General features: G+C 54.7%; 1 protein-coding gene across 2 annotated transcripts in view; it reads right to left on the bottom strand.

The window, feature by feature from the left end:
* Positions 1 to 12: 12 nt before the first annotated feature.
* Positions 13 to 22,636, bottom strand: part of Maea (macrophage erythroblast attacher, E3 ubiquitin ligase) — a 36,690-nt gene continuing 14,066 nt past the window's right edge. The window contains exons 2-10 of one of the 2 annotated variants that reach the window (XM_076863890.2): positions 17,649 to 17,831; positions 15,481 to 15,684; positions 11,263 to 11,385; positions 10,538 to 10,651; positions 7,760 to 7,836; positions 3,997 to 4,105; positions 2,303 to 2,436; positions 1,197 to 1,392; positions 13 to 965 (exon numbers count right to left, since the gene is read on the bottom strand). In XM_076863890.2, the coding sequence (XP_076720005.1) occupies positions 870 to 965; positions 1,197 to 1,392; positions 2,303 to 2,436; positions 3,997 to 4,105; positions 7,760 to 7,836; positions 10,538 to 10,651; positions 11,263 to 11,385; positions 15,481 to 15,684; positions 17,649 to 17,831 (1,236 nt within the window). In that variant the 3' untranslated portion in view covers positions 13 to 869. The remainder of the gene's footprint in view (positions 966 to 1,196; positions 1,393 to 2,302; positions 2,437 to 3,996; positions 4,106 to 7,759; positions 7,837 to 10,537; positions 10,652 to 11,262; positions 11,386 to 15,480; positions 15,685 to 17,648; positions 17,832 to 22,636) is intronic. The other variant, XM_076863892.2, reaches the window with a different exon arrangement.

Below are 22,636 nucleotides of genomic sequence, written 5' to 3'. Positions count from 1 at the left end.
AACTCCTCAGAGTGAGAAATAGAAAGCCATTTTATTAACACGCTTTACATTTACAGCTTATGAGCTAATCAACATCAACATGCAAAAATAAGCGCTAGATACAAACCTCTACCACAGGTTTCTGTGTGGACTACAATGGTTCGTGTGTTCTGAAAACCCATCAGTACTTGCTTCAGCTGAACTATCCGCTCCTGTAACGAATAGCATGCAGACTCCAGGGCTACAGAACTATCCAGCAAGGCCTCTGCAGAAACTCGATCCAGTGGATTTCCACGTGAATACATTCTCGAAGCAGGAAGTAAGGCGGTGCACGGAGGACCAGGGCTGAGCCCAAGCTCGCACGCAGGACATGGCCCCAGGGCCTGCAGGGCGCTCTGGTGGCAGCTCCAGTGACATCAGGAAGGGCCCTCGTGCACCGCATGGCAAGTCACCGCAGGCCGCCACGTGCCAGCACCTCACCCAGGCCATGGCTAACATGTGTTGAAGGACCAGCCTGTTCCTTACGCTCCCCAGGACTCTTCAGCAAAAAGAGGAAGCTGAGAAACTCGGGAGAGAAAGATTCCTACCTGTGAGCTGTCCTAAAGCTCTTCGGGGTTGAGGTCAGGCTGTAGAGTTTCCTTTGAGAGGTGCAAGTACTTTGCAGAAGCATCGAATAGTCGACTTACGTTACAAAATCCTACCCATCAAACGCTGTTTTCAAGTACGAACTCATTAAATCTCACTTCCTCACTTCCTAAGAGTATTTATCGTTGCTCACTGATCTTTGGTCGCAAGAAACAGAAATGCGGTGGCAGGCTAGGGCCAGGGATGGGGAGGGCGTGCCCTGCCCACACAGCCCCAGCCGAGGCGTGCACCTGGCGACACGGGGCCTACATGATGTACACTTTCTCGGCTTGTGAGAAGTGGAAGACTTCTTTGGTTCTTGGGCAAACAACTTTATCATCTTGACGGATGGAAAGCAGAGACTGAAAAATAAGATCAGGAACATATTAAGAAGATGCACTATAAATTAGGTTTCCATTAAAAACTCACACAGCACACCATTAGAGCATGCAGCTCAGCCTGCAGCATCATCTCCTGAGACACACTGACACTGCCAGGGAACACCAGCAGCTCAACAGGCAGCCTGCACAGCACAGCCCAGCCCAGCCCAACGCCCTGCCCCGCCCAGCCCAACGCCCTGCCCCACAGCTCACATTGTAGCCGTAGACGTAGCCATTGGGCAGCATCATAGGTGGGTTGTTCTCGTTCATGACATCGCCAGAGATTTTGCAGACCAGGCGTGAGTTGGCGCAGTGTGCCATGGGCAGGGGCTGCGCCAGCTTGTTGAGGGAGCGGCTGCACACGGGGCAGTCGGGGCTCTTCGAGCTGCCATCCTCCTTGTAGCACTGCCTATGCACAGTGTTAAGGAAGGGCTGGGCGTCACTGGCTCAAGCAGTGAGAAGGTACCCCTGGCCCTCACTGCTCTGAGCTCAGGGCACTTGCCTGGCCAGTCAGTCACCACACAGGGAACAAATGAGGGCAAAGCAGCCACGTAGAGGCGAGGCCTGACCTGAGACTGGAAACCAGTGCGCCTCCCCCAGGCCTCTCCTGCAGCAAGACCACACTGGCTCCATGGTCCCCAGCCCTCGTCCAGCCCCCGCCTCACAGGCAGGAGAGGCAAGAGCCCTAGGACAGTGACCTTCTCAGGGAACCTCAAAGAAGGCAACGAGCAAACACACTCCTGTTCTCCATGCTCAGCAGAGGCAGTCAGGGTGAGGCCTGGGTTCTGTCTCAGCGCAGCTCAGCCAGGCACCAGCAGTGGTACCAGTCAGTCAATCACAGGAGGAATAGCATCACAGGAGGAACAGAACCAGTTACACAATGGACAGGTCAGTCATGCAAGGGACAGATCGGTCACATTTAGGAATAGTGTCACATGCTAGACAGGGTCAATCATGCAGGATGGGGCCAGTCACGTAAAGGGTAGGAGCACAGGATCTGTCAAATCCAGGTGAGGAAGCTCAGAGAGCCTCTGCCCTCTGGAGAGGGGAGGCTGCCTTCCTGCCTCAAAGACAGCCACTCTGAGCTGACCTGAGAAGTGAAGCCAGACCCTGGGCCGGGATGGCCAGGCCCAGACCGACTCTTCTGAGGACTGGGAGCCACATCAGGTGTGCTAGCAGGGCCAAGGCTGAGTACAGAGTGCCCCTCTAGACTACCACCCAAGAGTGTCAAGAGCATGACACACAGCTCTGGGACAGCACAGCCTGCTAGAATGCAACCAGGGACAGGAACCAGCTAAGCAGGAGCACAGGGAGGATACGGTGTCTTAATGGCCGACAGGCCAGCTTGCAGGGTTAGGGTGAACACCGAGTTGTTTCCCAGCTGGTGCAGACGGTAGTTGTCGTATCGGAACTGCTGGATCAGCATCCGCCACCGGGCAGGATCCAGAAGGTCCTGGAAGAGACGAGGTGGAGGTGTTGGGACCCTCCCAGGAGACCCAGCAGGGACAGCTGACCGCAGTGGGCAGTGGGGGGGCCAGGAGTCATGGCCCTCCTAAGCAGAGACTAGCACCTAATGTGCCTGTGATCCTGGCTTAACACCCAACTGCAGGACCCCGTAAACTCTAACAACAGCCCACAAGGTTCTTGTTGAGAACCGATGGCTCCTGGCCCTTCTTCCCAGGACCTGTGCCTCTGGCCTCATGGCCAATGCCCTTTTCTAAGCAAGGCTTCCTTCTTTCAGGTACTGTATGACCCCGGGGATGAGGCCTGCAGCTTGCTGCCTGAGGTGAGGCCTTGCTCCCTGTCTAGCGACTGATCTGCCCTTTGCTCCTTTCCTCACAGCACCCAACACACAGCGTTCTCAGCTCTCCTGTGAAGTTCACAGCACCCTAAACTGCCAGTCTGTCCCAGTCAAGGGTTTCCCACGTGATCCTGGTCTTGCTCTCTCTTGTTGCAAAATTCCTCTGACAGGCACAAACAGGTATGCACTAAAGGGGAGGGGTTCAACCCTGTTTTCAAGGTGGTGGGACAGCAGGACCTGCTTCCCCTGTGCCCGGACAGGAAGACCACCTAAGAGAGGAGAGATAGGCAAGCCATATGCCAAGCCAGACACTGACCCACAGAGGGTCAGCCCTCTCCCACTTCTCCATGTGAGAGAAACCCAAGACGCGGACTTGAAACGTGAGCTCTCTGGGCTCAGCACCAGATGGCATCTCATAGAAAGTACCTAGCACCTCACCACCTCGTGGACACAAAGAGGTCAGCAGCCTCCCAGAAGGAGCTATGCTGGTCCACTCGGGCACAGCAATGCCACCTGTCTGGGGGCTACAGGGCAAACATACTGGCTATAACAGAGACCAGCTTCGAGGTTAATAAATTTTTCGAGGTTAATAAATCCACAAGCAAGGAGCTATACTTGATGTCATTTTCTGGAAACTGAAACTTAATGCCAACAAGGTGTCCTACTGATTCCTACAACATGCAGCTGAGCAGGCCAGAAAGCAGCAGGCTCCCTGGGTGGGGCTCCCGTCGGCACATGACCACATCCCCCGCCCCCAGGCCCCACTGAAACCACGAGGACAGGGAGCAGGAGCCTTTGTCAGAGGGCTGGTGAGCAGGTCTGCCAGCAAACCTGGGGTAGAGGAGAAGGACCAGGAGGTGTGATAGGGAGACCACACCAGGCCCACCATGACCTGGAGACCCAGAGGCCATGACACCACAGAGGAAGCACAGGACACCACTCAAGCTGGCTTCATCCATGGGACTGCAGGAAGAGATGGAAGAGAAGTGGCAGGGAAGGAGGGGGGATCCAGGGCCAAATCTGCCAGGCTAAAGTGCTCCTAAAACCTCCCACTCAAATCCTGTATCAGAACGGGAATAAAGCAGGAGGGGCAACAGCAGACCACCTGGCAGACAGGCCCTCAAGAGCTGGAACAGCAGCTAACCCACCTTATGTGGATGCCCTGACCCTGGAGGCCCACAGGAACCCAGAGAACAGGAGAATGGACATTACCTTGTAAGGGGAGATGTGTGTGTCTGGCGGGAAGGCCAGCATGCCCATGACCTGGCGGACCTCATCCAGCTGGCTCCCTTCAGCCTGACTGAAGTGCTTTCTTGCATGTCTAAAAAACAATGTTTTGGCATATTTCAGTGTGCACTTTCATCCTGAAGGGCCCACACTCACAGTGCTCAGACCAGGGTCAAGGCACACAGGGAGTCGGTCCTTGGCCCTGGAGGTTCCGGTGGGCAGGGCCTGTTGGGGGACAGGCAAAGCAGAAGCTGGGCTCACCAGAGTTGGAAGAGCACTGCCCCAAGCCCTCCAAAACAACTCTAACCGCGTTGGATGCCCACCCCAGGGCTGGGAGGCTATCTTGCCTCCTGGCATACCCCTCCCTGCTCTACACAGCCCAGCCTCTCCACCTAAGTGTGCAAGCAAACACAGCCATGGTCCTTCATGAGTGACATACACAGTGGGCTCCTGGCCTAACCTGCAAGGGTTATACAGCTGGAGGACCAGCCGCTCCCCTCTGAGCTACCCAAGGGTAGCTGTTCACCCCAAAGGCCCTCTGCCCATGTGTCCACAAACCTTCCCAAGAACTCCCACAGGGTGGAGGCCGCTGGCCACTGGTGTTCACTGTCCCTATGGCTGTCCAGGAGACCCACACTCACACATGCCCTTGGTCTACCACTGAATCCTCGGCACTCACAGGTCCTCTTCCCCTGGAACCAGCCCCTTGGTCCCAGGGACCAGTGACAGCACAACCCATGCCCCCAAGTCCCCAAGCCCTGTACTGTCAGAAACAAGGTGTGAAGGGGTGGAGGCTGAGAAGGGGGTAGGAGGTAGGGAGATCCCTGCTCAGGACAGCTGCAGAGGGGCGTGGCTCCACATGGAGACTGGAGTTGGCACCGAAGGTGGCCAAGTAGTCCCAGAGGAATAGCAAGGTGGCCATGAGGCTGAAGCACCAAGGGGCAGAAGAGGACACTAGGTGTGGAGAGTGTAGCCAAGAGGAGCAGAGGAATCCAGGCTCAGGACACACCCATGGGAGTCCACATGGCTGTCCACCCTGTGGGAAGAGTGGCGAGGCCAGCACCCCTCCAGGACAACTGAGAGCTGGTAGGCAGCCAGGCCCCTGCACAGGCAGGTCTGACACCAACCTCCAGGACCACAGAGCCAACTCTCCTTAATGAACCCACCAGTGTGAGACACAGTGTAGACCGCTTAAGACACAATACCACATTTCTCTTTAAAGATGCATATAAACAAACATAGCCAGAAGACTAACACCTGACTTGGCCTGGCCAGGTTTAAGGCCTCGGGGCTTAGTGGACACAGTACAGTCCCACCTTCATCAAGTTACTCAGACACCTGGGTCAGGCATGTGGCTTACTCATTTACCAAAAATAAAAAACGTTGCTTGGTACAGTGGCACATGCCTGTTTTCTCAGTTACTCGGGAGGCTGAGACTGGAGGATCGCTTGAGCCCAGGAGTTCAAGGACAGCCTAGGCACCATAGCGAGGCCCTGTCTCAACAAAAACAAAAAATTAAGAATGTTAGAAGTTAGCCACCAGAAGCTCACGCTTCCACATTTAGCAATGCCCAAGGCAGCAGCCAGAGAGGTCCATGGCCTGGTCCAGCAGGCCCCCCCAGATTCACAGGCAATAGGCCAGATGACAGGACCCGGACCTTCCCCTGCTCCAGGGGACAGTCCAAGGTAAGCCACACCCTCATCCAGGGCTGGGCTTGCAGGGCGGCATGGAGAACGCAGTTCTTCACCTTGCCCAGCACTAGGGCCCAGTTTGGATCCTCAGCAAGACATGCCCTGGCTTCACATTCCTATGCATCCAGTCTCAGCTTCATACCCTGTCCCTCTAAGTTCAGCCAAACCCATCCACCCTCACCCTGCCCAGGTCCTGTTGGTACCTGTCTGCTACCTCCAACCACCCTGGCCATACCTTCTGAAAAGCCGGCCCTGAGGCTCCCTTCTCTTCCCCCTCAGCCCTACCTGGCACATTTGCCTGCCCTCCCACCCACAAAGGCTCCTGCAGTATCACTCCTAAAGAGAGCTTTCTTTACCTGCTCACACAGCTGACATCCCAGGTGTCCATGGAGGACACTCTCAGGCCATAGCTGCCTGGTGGTCACCCATCAGGTGCTTGCCCTCAGCCAGGCACAGAGCAGGAGCTCAGGACAGCCGATGCCCATTCCCCTGCAGCAGGACCCACACTCCAGGGCTACATCTGCTGCCTATGCACCTGCACTGCCTAGGAGTGGGACCCATCTTCCTATTGCAGATAGGGCCCTTGCCCCCAGAAGTCATGAGGCTTTAAGAGCTTCTCCCACCCCACTGCCACCTGCCTGTCCCTGAGGGGTGCCCAGTCCAGGTCATGCTCTTCAAGGGCCCTCAGTGGTACGTGATGAGAGCACAGAGGGCCTGGTTCTGACTCCAGGGCTGATGTGGTGGCTGAGGCCCTAAGAGGGAAGCAGGCCAGGCCACGCATGGCTGGGAGGATGCTATCCTGTGGGCATGAGGGCCAAAAGGGGCAGGATGGGTGTGTGTGTGGACTGCCCCCACAGCTGGCCCCATCACTGCCCCCAGACCATATGAGTACCTCAGAGCAGCAGGCCAGCTGACCCAACTGCACAAGGGCTATGGATGCAGACGGGATACAGCACCACTCCGAGGCCCACCGCTGTGGCTGGGCTCCCCTTCAGTGGGCCTGGCGGTGGACAGAATAGGAATAAAGACCAGGCTCTCCTGTCCTACCACTGGCTAGCCGGCATAGGCACTGGGAGCCAGTGAGACTGGCATGTGGATTCAAGGCAGCCTGCCCTCTATGGGACCTACGACACCTGTTCTGTTCTTGCCCAACGAGGAACTGGGATGGCTCACTGCCACCCACCCATAGGACTCAAGGTGGACACAGGCCACCACCAATTCTCAGCTATCACAGGCAGGGGTTTCCTACTATACCTACACCTGGCAACTCTCCTGCTAGTCAGATGTGTGTCAGGTGCCCCTTAGCACAGGCTCAGCAGCAGCTCCTCTTGCTGCAGGCCCTAGCTCAGCTGCTCCACCCATGTGCTGCCCTCCTGGCTCAGAGATCCAGGCTTAAGTGGGCAGGAGCCTCAGCAAAGCTAGAGTGAGAAAAGCCTGGTGACTAAGGACCAGCCACTGCCTCTGCCCCCAGCACAGCACACACTGGCCAACAGCACCCAGGTCAGGCGCCAGGAGGACATCATGAGGCTGCTGACAGAAAATGAGCGGGTCTGGGGCAAGGAAGGGGAACTGGCACTCAGCCACCTCTCTGTGGGCACTCGCGTCTGACCAAGGATAAGCAAAAACACCATCCTCATCCCTGACTGCCAGGTGAGGCTGTGTAGGTAGTCAGCCAAGGTTCCCTTAGTCTTTGAGCCAAAGATGGGACAAAGAAGCCCAGCTGTGCCCACAGAAAGCCCTAAAGTGCTCTTCTTGCTGCCAGTCGTCTCGCAGATGGCCATGTATGGAACAACCCAGATTAATGAACTTTCAACTGATGGAGGCCCAATCCTGTCAGGGCATTCCTGCCTCCAGCAGCTGGTGGCACTTTCCAAGTGGGAAGATAGGTGCCCAGAGCCCTGACCACAGGTTCATGTAGATGGTCACGACACCACAGGCCACTACACTACAAGTCCCACTGTCACCATGCATCCTCCTCTAGCACCCAGACTGTGAGGACGGGGCAAGGGGACATGGCAGCCCTCACATGAGAAGCTGGGAGCAGCCTGAAGTCCTACCTTACAGCATCTAGGCGCTTGTTCTGCCGAACGAGCTCGATGAACTCCTGGATCCTGAGGCTGAACTCCAGGCAGCTCTGAGGGCAAAGAAGAGACGCTAAGTTAAAACAGTGGAGTGCCGGTGCCAGTGCCAGGGCCAGTGCAGTGCCAGGCATCTGAGGACAGTGCTCAGGCATCCCATCCCCAGCAGGCCCTCTGACTGGCCAGAGAGGCAGGGCTGCAGCCAAAGAGGCTGCTTCATTCACCCTGTGACAAACACTACCCAGCAGGGTCCACACAGCACTGCAAGCCCATGAGCCTGGGCCACCGAACATAGCCTCAGGGGGAGTGGAGCCATGTTTCCCCTTGGGGGGTCCATGGCACCAAGAGGCACCCAAGAGCCTGGCATAGGGGTGCCAGGTGGGCAGGAGCAGTGGGTGTGGACCAAGTCGCCCAATGGACTCACATGAAAAGCTGTCATGAAGGTGGGCAGCAGCCAGGAACTGTTACCAGCTCACTGGGTGTGGGGGAAAGGCTCGCAGTCCCACACGGAACCCATCCATTCCACAAAGGGCAGAGGAGTTTTCTGGTTCCCATGTGTCCTCAATGACCTTGTGCACTCGAGTACCCAAGCCTTCTTCCCCCCATGCGGTATCCTCTCCTACTGCCCCCAAGCCTGAGACTCAGTGCACTTCCAGTCTGTGCCAAAGGCTATTCTGGAAAAATTCAGACAAGCCAATGTCAAGAGGCTCTGACACTAGGCAGGAGGAGACAATGAGAGAACCCTGGGTGCTGGATGGGCTATAAGATATAACCTCGTAGGGGCTGCCAAGGAACACCTGAGCATCAAAGATGCACAGGTGCAGGGCCAGATGCAGGAAAGTGTCCCAAGCAAGAAGTGTGAGCCAGCGCAAAGGTCCCGCCTGGAACAGGAGGTGCCATACCTGCAGAAGCCGAGGCTCCTGCTATGACCTTACCGCCCACGTCAGCCAGGGTCAGGTGGAGATGGCGGAAGGGTGGTTCCTGCAAAGGGCAGAAGCCCCAGGATTTGCTGAGGCCATGAGAGAGGTCTGGGTTGGCGCTATGCCCAGAGGTGGGAAGGGTTGGGGAAGGAGGTTGGAGGTGAGGCCCAAAGGTATCTGCCTAGAGGCACCACAGTGACTGGGGGATGGTACAGAGTCCACAGTGGGAACAGCCAGCATGGAAACTCAAAGCTGCTTTGAAACCAGCCATATCAACCCTATTTCAGCTGGAAATCTTGTGCCTGGGGGTAGGGCCAGCAGGCATAAGTAAATTCTGCAAACTCGGGAAAAGGTGAATCTTACTACAAACATTATTAGCTTAAACCTGAGACTGTCAGTGTGTGTGCCTGGGGCTCCTCACCCACACAGGACGTTGATCCCACAGCATCCAAAGTATGTGATGGCATGGACAGAAGCTCCATGTGACAAGCATCTGGACCTGGGGCCCAGAGTTCCTCTATGTCATGAACTTCCCCACTAGGCCTCCACAGCCTGCACACTGTGTCCCAAGGGCCACCAGCCTGAACCTGCAGAGCATGTTCGACCCCTGCCAGGACCCCACTGCGACACACCATGACCATTCAGGAGCAGCTGCACCAGCTCTGAATAGAAGGTGACGCGGGACAAAGATGGTTGGCTGCCCCCATCCCTTGCTCCTCCCCCTGCACCCAGACTGAGGAGCAGCCAGGCTGGAGGCAGAAGCTGCCCTGATTCCCAAAAGGCAGCAAGCTCTGCAGAGAGTGGCAGGTTCGGTACAGACCCACTAGACAAAGGCAGCTCACCACAGGGCACCGTGGGCGTTCTGCTCTTTTGCAATGTTAGACTCTGGGTCCCTACAGAGGCTCCACCTTCCCTGGGTCATTCCTGCCTCCCTGGGCTACTCAATGACCACTGATTCTGCAGTAGGTGGCCATCAGCAGGCTCTGACTAAAAAAAAAGAAGTCACTTTGCAGACTTCTTACAAAAGCAGTTTTTGGGGTAAAACTCCAGGTCACTGCTTTGCAAAAGGTACACTTTTAAATTTGTCTTTCCTATTTAGAACCGCTCTTTGATCTACCTGATCACTTTCAAATAGTCTACTAGCAGGGTAGTGCAAACGTGCAGTAGCAAAAAGGTCTCCAGACCTGCACATACAATACGAGCCCATGGAGCCACATGGGTGTGAACACTGCCGCATGTGCACACTATACCAGGCCTAGGGCCTCTGTGCAGCCTTTCCATGTGCCTCTCTAGACCTGGGCATGCTCTGCTCCTCAGTGTCCCTTGCAGTCTGGATGTCCAAGTCAGTTCAACAGATGTGAACTTGGCACCCTCTCATTTAAAGTTATTTTCCAACTCGGTGGAACTGGGTCTCCAGGTTCATACCCACCTAGACTCTCCTGCCTCTGACGAGGTTCCTCCCTTGCTTGCCTCCCCTCCCTGTGCAAGTGGAGGGCATCCTCTATTTAGCAGACATTCACAGTGGGGCAGCAGTGCCTGCCCACATACTCCTGGTCAGCGCTAGGCCAGTGTTCCCTTTTAGACTCCTAGACACTGAATCATGCTCTCTTGCCCAGACAGCCTACCTGCAGCGCCCCTCACCTCTCAGACCCTGCCTACAGCAACATCCACCCACAGCTGGATGGAGACCACACAAGCCTCAGAGCCATGCTCTCAGTGCTGTCTGGCAGGTGCCAGGGCTTGCAGAAGTAACCAGCGACTTTCAGGTAGGCAGGGCCCTGAGCAGAGCTGTCTGGGGAGTGGGGTGGAGCTGAATAGGGTGCACAGTGTTACATACCAAGTCTGGCTTTCCTTTTAGGGTTTCCATACCAAGATCCTCACTCTCTTTAGGGGAGCCATTGGTGGCTCTACTCTTTCGTCCCGTCTTCGCCTCGTGCTCACTTTGGCGGCCCTGAGTGGCAGAGAGTGTCACTCTCGGCTGGTGACTACATGCACCCCGACAAGCTCAACCAGGTGGGGTTAAAGAAGCACTCAGTTTAGAAAACAGAAAACAAACAGTTTTTCTGCCAGAGGTGGGGGCTGTTAATAAAAGTTAAAACATTTCTGCAAGCCCTACGACAACAGCATCTTTTAGTGAGCCAGGTTCAAATTCTGCAGTTTACGCTTTGCAGCCTCTGTAGTCTATATCTACCAAGTGTGTATTCAGTATATGATCACAGCCCAAGCTCTGCAGCCTGCCAGGGAACTTGCCCTCTGCATCTATGAGCACCAGGAGCCCATGGGCCTGCCCAGACTCCCAAGCAAGGCAGCCACTAACATGCTGCATATGCAACGGAGCTCCACATCCCACTCCTCCTGAACCTCATGTCAGAACAATGTCCCAACCCCAACACAGGAGGCCACTCCTCAGGGTTGCACCCCAAACCACCCAAACCCCAAAACCTACACCAATAACCCACCTTACAAACCAGAACTGACAGGTGTAGGCGTGTGGTTAAAGGCAGGTGGTGCAGCTTCCCTCACCACACCCCCACCCAGGCGGCCCTAGGGAGCCCCGCACACCTTCATCTTCCGGAGCCGGGACTTGTTGTCATGGCACCAGGCCAGGCACGTGGCCGTTTCCCGCCTCTCCAGGGACTCCTCTACTTCTTTGGCCGTCAGGAACATCTCGATGTTCACCAGGTCCTTGGGGGAAGGGGCAACTTGAGTCAGAACACACTGGCTCAGAGGCCCTTTTGCACCTGTGACCCATAAGCAGGGACATCCAGCCCTGGCCCTCCCAACCCAGCCTCCTACCAAAGCACAGCCCCAGACCACACCTGTAGACACCCAGGGAGCAACATCAGGGAGCAGGAAAGGCTCCTGAGGACTGGGAAGCTCACAAGCGGCAGATGCCTGCTGGTTAGAGGACCAGGCCCCTGCCAGTCATTATGGACAGGGGCCAGCAGGAAACCCAACAACCAGCACACCAAGGTACACATGGACAAGCACCCATCTTTCCTGCCCCAGGGCAGTCCCCAGCACAAGGTACACACCCCAAAGACTCCAGCACAGGGGATCCCTCCCATGGCCCCCCAGCACAGGGTATGCACCCACAGCCCCCACACAGGACCAGCCCTGCCATGACCCCCCCAGCACAGGGCACCTTCCCATGGTCTGCTGCATAGGTTACGTGGTCCCATGGCCCCACAGTACAATGTGTAGTCCCAAATGGAGAACTCTACCTTCTATAGCCAGAATCTCCTCGTCAAGGAGATGGAAACAGCACTCCCTACTGTGTTGAGCAGAACCGAAACCCAGACCCCAGCAGGACAGAGCAACAGAGTCAAGCATGGGAGGCAGAGGGCACACCTGCGAGGATGTGGGGGTTTCTCTGCAGACCCAGACAGAAATATGAGATGAGCCAGTCCTGGCCACAGGTACACACCAGCAATAGCTACAGCAAGCAGAAGCCCAGGATGGTCAGCTGCACAATGCTGGGGTGTTTGCCTGACCCTGGTGGGTGTACAGGCAAGAGCCGCAGCTCCACCCCATCCCAGCCCTTCACAGGAAGAAGCCCCAGCCACCCACTCTCACTGCCTGTTTTGTTTTGGGAATTTGGTATTGTGCAGAAGGTACAACAGGGGTATGAAAAGCTTCCCGTCCCTCCTTCACAAAGCCTGTGCCCTTTGGGAAGGGCCAAGTAACAGCCACATGTGCTGAGCTCTGGAGGACTCTCACAGGGCCAGGGACCCCCAGCAGTGAAGGGACCAAGTAAGACCAGCAAGATCAAGTGACTGAGATGAGAAGATGTGTGCACATCACAAAAAAGGGAAGCTATATGAAGAGCATGGGAATTTCAAAAGCTGAATTTCTCATATACCTAGAAAGGACTTAAGCAAAATCATGAATAATAATCAGCTTGTTGACCAGGAACAGCATGCCCAGCAGAGTATCCCTTTAGGGCCCTGGATAAGCCACACAGTGGCTCATATCCTGTGGCCAGTATCCCATTGGGATCACACCCCAGGGCAGCTCTCCTGTGCACATGGTCACAACGAAGTAGAAGGAGGAGCCCAAAGCTGCTGGCAGCTCCTTCCAGAAGGCGTGGCTGTGCAGAGCATGAAGAGCCCGTGTGGAAAGATACAGGCTTTTTCGCAGAAGCAGTCAGTCACAGTGGAAGTCAGACTAGCACTTTTCTGATTTCAAGATCAACAGTGACTAATGCATACTCAGAAGCGTAAGGTTAAAACCAATTACTTATAAGAAAACCAGCAAGAGAAACACTAAGCCAGTGCATAGGCTCAGCATCATGATGTCCTGTGTGCCAAGTGCCGGCTGGGTACTCGGGGCCAGTTCTTTCAAGAATGCTGACCAGTGCTTGCCCTCCTCTGGCCTCACCAGGCACAGTCAGGCTGACGGTGGAGTCAAGTGAGCCCACTACGAGAAAGTCCTATCCATGGTCCTTAGTAACTCCTGGGACACCAGACATTCCTCAGAAGCCTCATGGACAGCATTCCCAACTTCACACAGTCTAAGGGGGAGCCATATGGGTCCCAATGAGCTCCCATAACCCTACATCCTGATCACCAGGCTCGGGAGTGAAGGAGGAGCAAGGAAGGGGCTGTGTGGCTGGCTGACATGTTAGGAACAGTGAGGCCAGAGGCCCTTTCTGCCCTCATGCAGACAGAACCCAGGGCTGCTTCTGGTGGGCAGAACACAGGCCTGACAGGGCGGGGCTTAGAACCTGGCATGTGGCCCTGAACATGGATCCAAACTCAGCAGCTGGACAGTAAGGCCAGGCCAGGTCCTGCCCAGCCTTTCTAGCCATGGAATCTGGGCCTTGGTGTGTGGTTCTGCCCTCACCTTGTCCCCTAGCACAAGATGGCTCCTCACCACCATGTCCCTTTTGGTCCCACCCCATGCCTCATCCTGGCGACCCCAACAACAGAATTGTCAGCTGTTCCCTCCTTGATGCTCCCCGAGTGCCCTGCCTTGTGTCGATTCTGCACCCGCCTCTCAGGTCACGCTTCTCCCCCGTCAGAGCACCCTTGAGGAAAGGAGGCGCCTGCAGCTTGCACTGCACCAGCCACTCCAAGGTAAACATAGCCACAAAAGCCAACACCTGGGAGCACTGAGTGGCCACCCACATGGAGATGTGCCAGCCAGCAAGGGAGGGTGGACAGGCACAAGGGACCACTGGGCACCAGGGCAGGGACGTGGTGGCCCCTCTGCCACGACTGGAGCGTAAACAAGAGGTGCCCATCCACTGCATCCAGTGGAAGGAAAGAAAGAGAGGCAGAAAGGGGGATGACCCAGGCAGGGCAGGAGCCATCAGGTACACACACTGGAGCCTCAGGGAGCTGGCAACAGAAACGAAGTCTGCTCCTAAGGTCCCATAGCCACCTGAGGCTGAACCATGAGGCTGCAGGGCACCAGGAGCCCAGCCTTGGTTACTGGCTGGGGACCTCATGCAGCTCACTAATGCACGTATCAATCTGTGCATCAATGGCAATGCCACACCCCACAGGGCAGCCAAGAACAGCAAAGCCAAGCCCACACAGAACTGGAGAGGGGCTCCCTCGTGCATTCCACTCACTTAACAGCATGTGCCCACACACTGCCCTCCCTTCTGCCACAAGACAGATACACAAATACAGGTGGGAAAGTTCAACAAAGAAGCTAGGAGAGGGCACAAAGCATGGCACCATTCTCCCTAAGTAGCCAGGGAGGGTGTTCTAGGGAGCTGCCATCCAAGAGGCCTGAACAGGGCCGCAGCAATCTCAGAGTTCAGGAAGAATGGGGAGAGCTGGAGCAGTGGGCAGCAGAGCATGAGAAGCAGGATCCAGTGCACTGTTCTCAGAGGGCAGTCCAATGAAGTCAGGGTAAAGAGAGCACTGCTGAGCAGATAGATGCACATGATGGGCATGGCACCAAGGCCATTCTTGGGCTGGGAGTGGCCAGTCTCATGCCATGGGTGGTGCTGCCAAGGCTATGGCTATCATGCTCTGGTGGGTGTCACACAGGTGCAGGTGGGAGCCAAGTGGTACCACAGGAAGGGATCAGTAGGTCTGATGGAAGGGCAGAGAAAGGAAGGCCCCCGGAGGCCTGAGATGAGGGCAGAGTGTGGCTGGTGCCAGGAGAGGTCACTGGGTTAGCAGAGGACTGGGGAGGCCAGGCCCAGGTCCAGGCCCACAAAGGCTCACTGTGCTCTGTCCTGCACAGGGGTCCTGCCTCCACAGGAGGATCCAGCTGGATCCAGCTTCTGGATGCTGGCATTTAGTGCAGATAGAGCACATGCCATGTCATATCTGAGAGACGTAGACCCCACAACATGGATGGATGCTTGACAGCAGGGGGGCCTTGGCAACAAGCACCTATGGACCTGTGAAGACCAGTTGAGGGTAGCAGAGGTAGCAGGGTTCTGCCTCTGCCCAGTGTCAGGGAGGCCTCCAGCACAATGATGCATCCTTCTACCAGAAGCCCGTGGTGTGAAAGTGCTCCACAGGCAGGGGCGACTTGTCCTGCACCTCAACGTGGGAGCCAGTGAAGCCACACTCCTGGGAAACATGCCCCACTCAAGGTAAGCTTAAAGCGCTCACAATGTGGCAACAGGAACGGGCCTTGACGGGAAGGTGGGGAAGTGAAGTACCAGGTGGGCCAAGTCCCTTTCCATGTTTCCCCATTTGAATGTGGCCAGCTACCCAGGCCAACAAGAAGCACAGGGTCACTGTTCTCAAACCCTGGCTTCCCCAGCCAGATGTGTTCCCGTGGGCAGATGCAGCACGCAGCCCAGCCCACCTCGATGCCGCTCTGGCGTGCCAGCTTCACGGCCGTGCTATAATAGCCGCAGCGTAGGAGGTGCTCCACCATCATGCGGTCCATGCGCTTCCTCTTCCACATGCTGGCCGCAGCAGGCTGGTCACTGCTGTGCTCCTTGAGATGCTCGATCCTGCGCTTGCACAGCTTGGCGCTCTCATCCTCAGCCTGGATGGACTCCACCGCCTGAGCACACACAGAGACACGCTCAGGGCGGGAGGCACTGGGGCCTGCCCATGGGGATGCAGGCACCATTCCCCAGGGCTCCAAAAAGACAAGCGGGAAAGCAGAAGCCAAGCTGGGGACATTATTGGATCCTAGGCAGAAACAAAAGGAACCAGAACCTCTGTCCCTGAGGCAAGTCTATGCTTCCTTTAGGACTCACTGACAGAGACGGGTCACATCTACCACTTCTTCCAGCTGTGTTGTTTTTGAATATATGTATGTTCTGAAACTATGCTGCAGATCTGTACCTTTTGAGATTTATTATGCCTTCCTGATTAAACTGTCATTATCAAGTTACTTTTCAAAACTTTTACACTATTTCTTAAAGTCAGCTTTGTTCAAAATTAATATCGGATGGAAATGTTTTTGACCTGCACTGTCCAACAGGGCTGCCCCCGCCACGTGTGCCGTCCAGCACCCAGTACAACCAGGAGTTGAGCGCTGGATGGCGCGGTTCCAGGCCTCTCAGTCACTCCCTTCAGCAGGCACAGGGCTTTCCGGCTCCCTGATGCTGGGAGAGCAGACGGCCAGCCTGCTGCGCCCTGGGTGCAGTCCTTCCCTGGCAACAGCTGGGATTCTTCTCAAGCTCTGGTTTACCACGGGGTTACCTGTCAGGCCTACTCCTTCGCATGCAGTTGAGGACTCTGGATGGGTGCTTCAGCGCCCCAGTTCTTGGCCCTCACCACGCTCCCTGCCCTGGCTCTGGCCACTGCCAGGAACCTGCCCTCTATTCCATGCCTCTCCTCTTCCCTATCTGCACTACACCATCTCTAAGCAGTCTCTTTTAGCTGTCTCACAGCTATGGGACTGTCAACACACTGCAGTTTTCATTTTGGTCATCATTTACATGTGTATATATACATTCATCACACATCGTACATACACACATACACATACACACACACACACACACACACACACACACACACGCCCCACCCGTCTTTCTTTGTTGGGATGGAACCCAGGGCCTTGTGCATACTACGCAAAAGCTGATCACCGAGCTTCATCCCCAGCTGGTTATTCTATTTTTACTTTCTTGACATCTACTCCATTCTTTCAGACTCCAAATGATTCCTCATGTTTTCAGATCCCTGCAGATTTGGGCTCCCTTGTCCTCTATCTGATAGCCCCACACCTGAAGCCTGTGCAAATCACTGCTGTTGTTTCTGCTGGTCCCTGATCGATGATGCTCCTCTGCTCCTGGCTGCCTTTGTGTTGGACACTGTACTTGGAAAATTAATTCTAAGGACGACCTGCGGTCAGAACGACAGCCTTCTCCCAAGAGAGCCTGCTTTCCTAGGCCTGAGTCTGAAGGCTCTATGGCTGGGACCACTCATGCTGCACTGAAGGTTCCACGCCCGCAGCCCCCGGTTCTAAACCTGTCCTGTCATCATGAGTCCACTCCTGCAGCAGCCTCATCTGGATGTACAGAGCCTTGGGCCCGGCTCAGCTCCAGCAGGCCTGTGTTCCTAGCCCAGGGCCACTGGTTAGGGCAGCAGCAGTTCCCTGTCTCTCCACCTCTGACCCCCTTACCTCCAATTTGAACTGGTGATGTTGCTATGCCTAAGGAACCCTCTGACATTTTTAGAAAGATGTCCTAAAAACTCTTACCTCACTTTCTGTGTTTTTTTTTCAGTGGGCAGGATAGTCCAAACACCCTTGCCTACTAGTCCCAGCAGTAAGAAATCCCACATGCAGTTCTGAGGTCAGTCTACAAGTAACCAATCAATCTGCCACGGGCCTGGCTTCCCACCCCTGGGCTTGAGACACTCCCACAACCAAGACACCCCAGTCCTCTGATCAGCCCAGGTGTCCTGCACTCCTCCCACAGCTCACCCCTCTGCCCACAGGATGCTGGCCAGCACACCCAGCCCCCACAGGGGGCAGCACATCTGAGGTCACACTGGGAGGGCAATAATACTGACCTTCCTCTTGAGCACACTGAGCTTCTCCACCACTCCATCCAGGAGGCTGACCACAGAGTCCACAGCTGGGCAGCTACTTAAGGTCTTCTCCAGCTCAGCCACCACCATGGTGACGTGACTTGTCTCCCGGTCGATGTTTTTCTGAGCAGCCCGGAAGCGTTTATTCAGTGTTTCATAGGGCACCTGGACAAAAAAAGACAATGAGAATCCCTGGCCCCAATCTTAGCTAGGTGTGGGATACCCCAGCACGCAGGCCTCCTTTCCAGCACTCCTGGAGGCAAGCTCGGAGACACAGAACTTGACCAGGCCCGGCAAAGTGGAAGCCCTTTGAGGGAGGACATCGCAGGGCCTGGATGGGGTCTAACACAAAGAGGCACTGCCCAGAATCTACAATATGCAGCCCAGTGTTCCACAAAAACCCTTTTCTGGCAGTACCAGTGATGGAACCCAGGAGTGTTTACCACTGAGCTACATCCCAGCCCTCTATATTTTGTATTTTGAGATAAGGTCTTGCTAAGTTGCTGAGGCTGGCCTCGAACTTGCCATCTTCCTCAGCCTCCGAGTTGCTGGTATTACAGGCATGGGCCACCGTGCCCAAAGAGTTTTTTAGTATATATTGACAAAACAGTCCCAAAGTTCACATAGAAAAACAAACAGCTAAGGAAACTACCCAAAAGGAGAACAGTGATAGAGCTCTCCTCTCAGTCAGTGAGAGGGCTTGGCGGGCAGAACAGCCACTGTGGAGGCCCATCGGCACAGGCAAGGAGGTACAGAAAGAGTGGTCCACACAGCTCATGAAGCTGTCCACACGTGTGAGATTACGAACGCACATTTAATAATCTCCATAAGGGAACGTTTACACCATCCTGGCTATAAAAAACCCTATTACCTATAGAAAATTTAGGAAACAGTCTTAAGTCACAAAGACTCTACTGCCTGTCGCCCCTCCCATCTCCCAGCTCTGCCACCATGAGCAACATCAGGTGCCAGCCACCATGCCCTTTCTCCGCCCCAAATGGGGTCCCGGGGTAGATGCTGTCGCTAGGGCCCCATCTGACCTCAGTGCACCGTCTGTCCAATTCTGCCATCACAAGCATGTTCCACGGGGAAGGAAAGACTGTCAGGGGCTCTGCCAGCCCTCATGCCGGGCAGGCACCAAGCCCTGCAATGAAGCCACTGAAGAAGGCGGGGGTGCAGGGAGGGAGACATGACCCTGGCTTAGAGGCTGGCTTCCTCGATCAGGGACAGCAGGATGATGGCAGAGACAGGGAGAAGACTGACCTCTGACTTGCCCAGACCTGCTTTTCTCCCTCAAAGTGGGGACATAGGATGGGTGTAAGGCCATTACTGTGGTGATGGTGCCCTGACTGCCACTCCCTACTCAGCCTCCCGCTGCCAGATGCCCTCTACCCAGACATCCCCTGGGGATATCAGGGACCACTGTGGGCAACAGTATGCTGGGGGTATACATTCTCGGGAGGTCATGCCTAATGTCTTATTGGCACAAGCACCAACAGATGAGCCCTGTCAGCCATTCAGGGAGGCCCAGTGATGTTAGCTGAAATCACTTCCTGGACCACACTGGAATTCATGCTATCTCACAAAGTTGGGAAAGAGGGAGGAGAAGCTACCAAACTGCAGCATGCTCACTATACCAAAAAGGACAGAGGCCAGCCTGGTCAAAGGGTGAGGGGCTGCAGGGCTCCCCCAGCACAGCAGGGCAGCAGCAGAACATGAGAGCACCATCCCTGCAGGCCCTGCTCTTCATGCCTGGCCAGCCCAGGGAAAGTGTAGCTGTACAGAGTATTCTGCAGGACCCTCAGGACCCCATACTACCTGCCTTCAAGGATGCCTCTCCTAAAGATTGAGTACCTCTTTACCAAAAAAGGGTCGGGGGGGTGCTTTTCTTTCCAGTCTATATCCAGTGAATGATGAAGTCCCACCAGACAGAAATTTAGCCTGGTACCTGGCATACAGCAGGCTCTTAGCAAGTATCTGACGATGAATGAAAGCACAAAGCATAAAAGCAAGGCCCCCTGGGCACTCTCTGCCCCGACCAACCCAGTACCTGGCCCCTTTTCTCTAGTAGAGCTCTCCAATGTGCCATTCTATGTGGGTATGTCCTGCCAGGAGGCAGAATCCTGGGGGGCAGAGCACATATTCTTAGTACTCAACCATACCACCACCTAGTATGGCAACACAAGGAACTCTCTTCAATTAGATTACGAGACAGAGTCACCCTTAACACGGATTCTTTAGCACCTGCAGTTCCCCACAGTCACCCTCTGGACAGTCCCAGCTGCCTGCTGCCCCTCCACCATGCCTATACCACACACAGATTGGGCAAAGCATCAAGCCACACCTGGGCCACGGACAGAGGCTCCTGTCAGACGCACAAGGCACCAGGGCAACACAGAACATGGTCATCAGGAGACACACTCTTCAATGGTCTCTCCATGTTTTCTCCGCAATTCCTCTGGGTAAGCCTACACTGCTACAAAATAAAAAGTCTAAAATAAGGTCAAAGCAAAACGGCAGGATCCCTCTGGAAAAGATAAGAGTCCATGAAAGGAAAAAGCTGCACTTGGGGTTGGTGGGACAGAACTCAGGCTCAAACGTCCTGACAGGCTCTGGGAATTCATCCAAGTATAGGAAGGAAGCCCACTGCTCTGAAGAGGAGAGCTCCAGCTCAAGGCCACCAGTACTGCGTCACTAACAAGCAAGACCCAGCAAACTCCACTGGCCTTGGTGCTCCCCACTGGCAGACAAGGTTCAAACCAGGCAGGGACATGGAGCACTAAAGGGCTCCCCCAGCAAGTTCCCTCCCACCTCCTCCAGCACCCAAGCCATCCTTGCAAGACACCTATGAGGATAGACCGCGGGCTGCTCCCCATTTACCTGGACTCACGCCTTCACCAAGCACAGTAGCAATGAATGACTAAAAAATGAACTGAAGTCAATCCCAACATACACAATAAACAAAACCCCAAGGTTTTATAATCAGATTCAGTCATTAAAATATATTTCAATAAAAACAAACCAAAAAAGTAACTAAAAACTACACCCACTGCTTGATCCAAGCACGCGCCAGGTGACGTATGCAGGTCTCAACTGTGAGCCCGGAGGGTCACCCTGACACACCCACTGGGACAGGAACAAAACCCAGCAGTGGGTTTCCACAGGACTGGCTCGACCTGCACCCTCCCCGACCCCCTGGATCGGAGCACAGCTGACACTAACACATCTGAGCAGCCCCACATTTTGAGAGAGAAGCTCAACCCACAGAGCCAACGGCAAAGCAAGTTCTGCAAGTGTGGCATGTTCATTTTTAACTTTTATCCAAAAAAGAGACAGGCAATGCCCTGACACTCATCAGTATCAAGTCCCAGCAAGTGATACTGCAAGGTCACAGTCCAAGTTACCTGTTTTGTTTTGTTTGTTTTTTCAGTTTTTTTTTTTTTTTTTTTTTTTTTGATGAAAGAAACCAATTCAGGATCTGGTACACCTTCAGAGAACAGTACATAGCCCGCATGGCCAGTGGCCCACTGTGCCACTCAGGCAGACACCCAGCACAGACATTCACTGACCTGCCAACTGCCATGACAGGTTCTAAATGCTCATGGTTGATTTCTTGCTGTCTTAGGCCCCAAACTAGGCCCTAATCACTCTGGGCAGCCCAGCCTCTAATCCTGACCCTGACCTCAAAATGACCCAGCTTAGACTTCCTGCTGCCACTCCTCCCAGGGAATGACTCAACCTCCCTGCCCTTGACATGTCCAACCATATCTCTCAGGCTCTTCATTAAGGCCCTCACCTGAGCCACCCACTTCCACCTTTCTCGCTGGTCCCAACCTGGCAGAAAGGCCATGCCTCTCCCCTCATGCCCCTGGCTGGGTGCCTGGAGCCTATGGTATCCAACTGAGATCGGGGATCCAGGATGAATGCTGAAGCCCTGCCCACTCACACTGAGGCTCTCAGAATTCGCATCACATCACGTGAGCACCTACCAAGCCAGGGAACAAGCTTCCCATGCGAGTGTCCTCCCTACATCCACCCCTCCATGGAACCAGGGCAGTTCTGAGCATAGCCTTCCCTCCTCAACTTAATCCCAGGAAAGAGGGATGGACACCTTCCACGTTGTGCCAACTCTCCCCAAGCTGTCCTAGGGTGTCCTGGCTGTTAGTGCCAATAGCTCCTTCACAGGCTCCTGCCCAAAGGGCATCTGATAGTGAACAATAGAGCTCGGAAGCTCAAGAACAACCTAAGCCCAACTTTAATTCAAGAACGAGGGCAAAGGAAGACACTTTCAGATACACAAGGACTAGAAGGATAGCAAGCACAAGTTCTTTCTGGGAGGAAAAAAGCTCAGAGTCAGCTCTCAAGCAAAACGGCAAGTCTAAGAGAAGGGCAACAAAAGATACAAGAAAAGAATGTGAGACAAAAGAGACCAAAGCAAGATATAGTTCAACTAAGTGAAGATGGGTAAAATGGCCAAAAATTCAATCGACCCTAAGGAAGAACCAGGGTAAATGAGACAGAACATTAAAAACACACTCCTAACAACAAAATGGGCAAATGAGGCCACACCAAACTCATACCTTCTGTGCAGCAGGAAGCATCCTACATAGCAAGAGGCAGCCTGAAGGCCAGGAGCCAGCACTTGCAGGTCACCGCACCGTACAACACCTAGAACTTGGAAATGAAAGGCCATCCAATGGAAACCATGAGGAGACCTTCTCTGAAGATAACAAACAAGCACACGGAGAGATGCTGCACACGACAGTCACCAGGGACCTGTACATCAAAACCATAACAAGGCGTCCTCACCTGCCTGTTCAGATGACATTCAGAAAAACACCAAGAGTGTGTCAGCGAGCACATGGAGAAACTGTGATTCCTGGCAGAGCTGTGGGAACATGCAAGGTGCGTTCCTGGCAGAGCTGAGCTGTGATGCCCACACCCACTTCTGGGGCACACTCAGATGAACC

Source organism: Callospermophilus lateralis, chromosome 8 (genome assembly GCF_048772815.1).
Source record: "Callospermophilus lateralis isolate mCalLat2 chromosome 8, mCalLat2.hap1, whole genome shotgun sequence".
In the NCBI taxonomy this organism is placed as follows: domain Eukaryota; kingdom Metazoa; phylum Chordata; class Mammalia; order Rodentia; family Sciuridae; genus Callospermophilus; species Callospermophilus lateralis.
The sequence above is the reverse complement of the archived record's forward strand: the minus strand, read 5'-3'. Positions and strand labels throughout refer to the sequence as shown.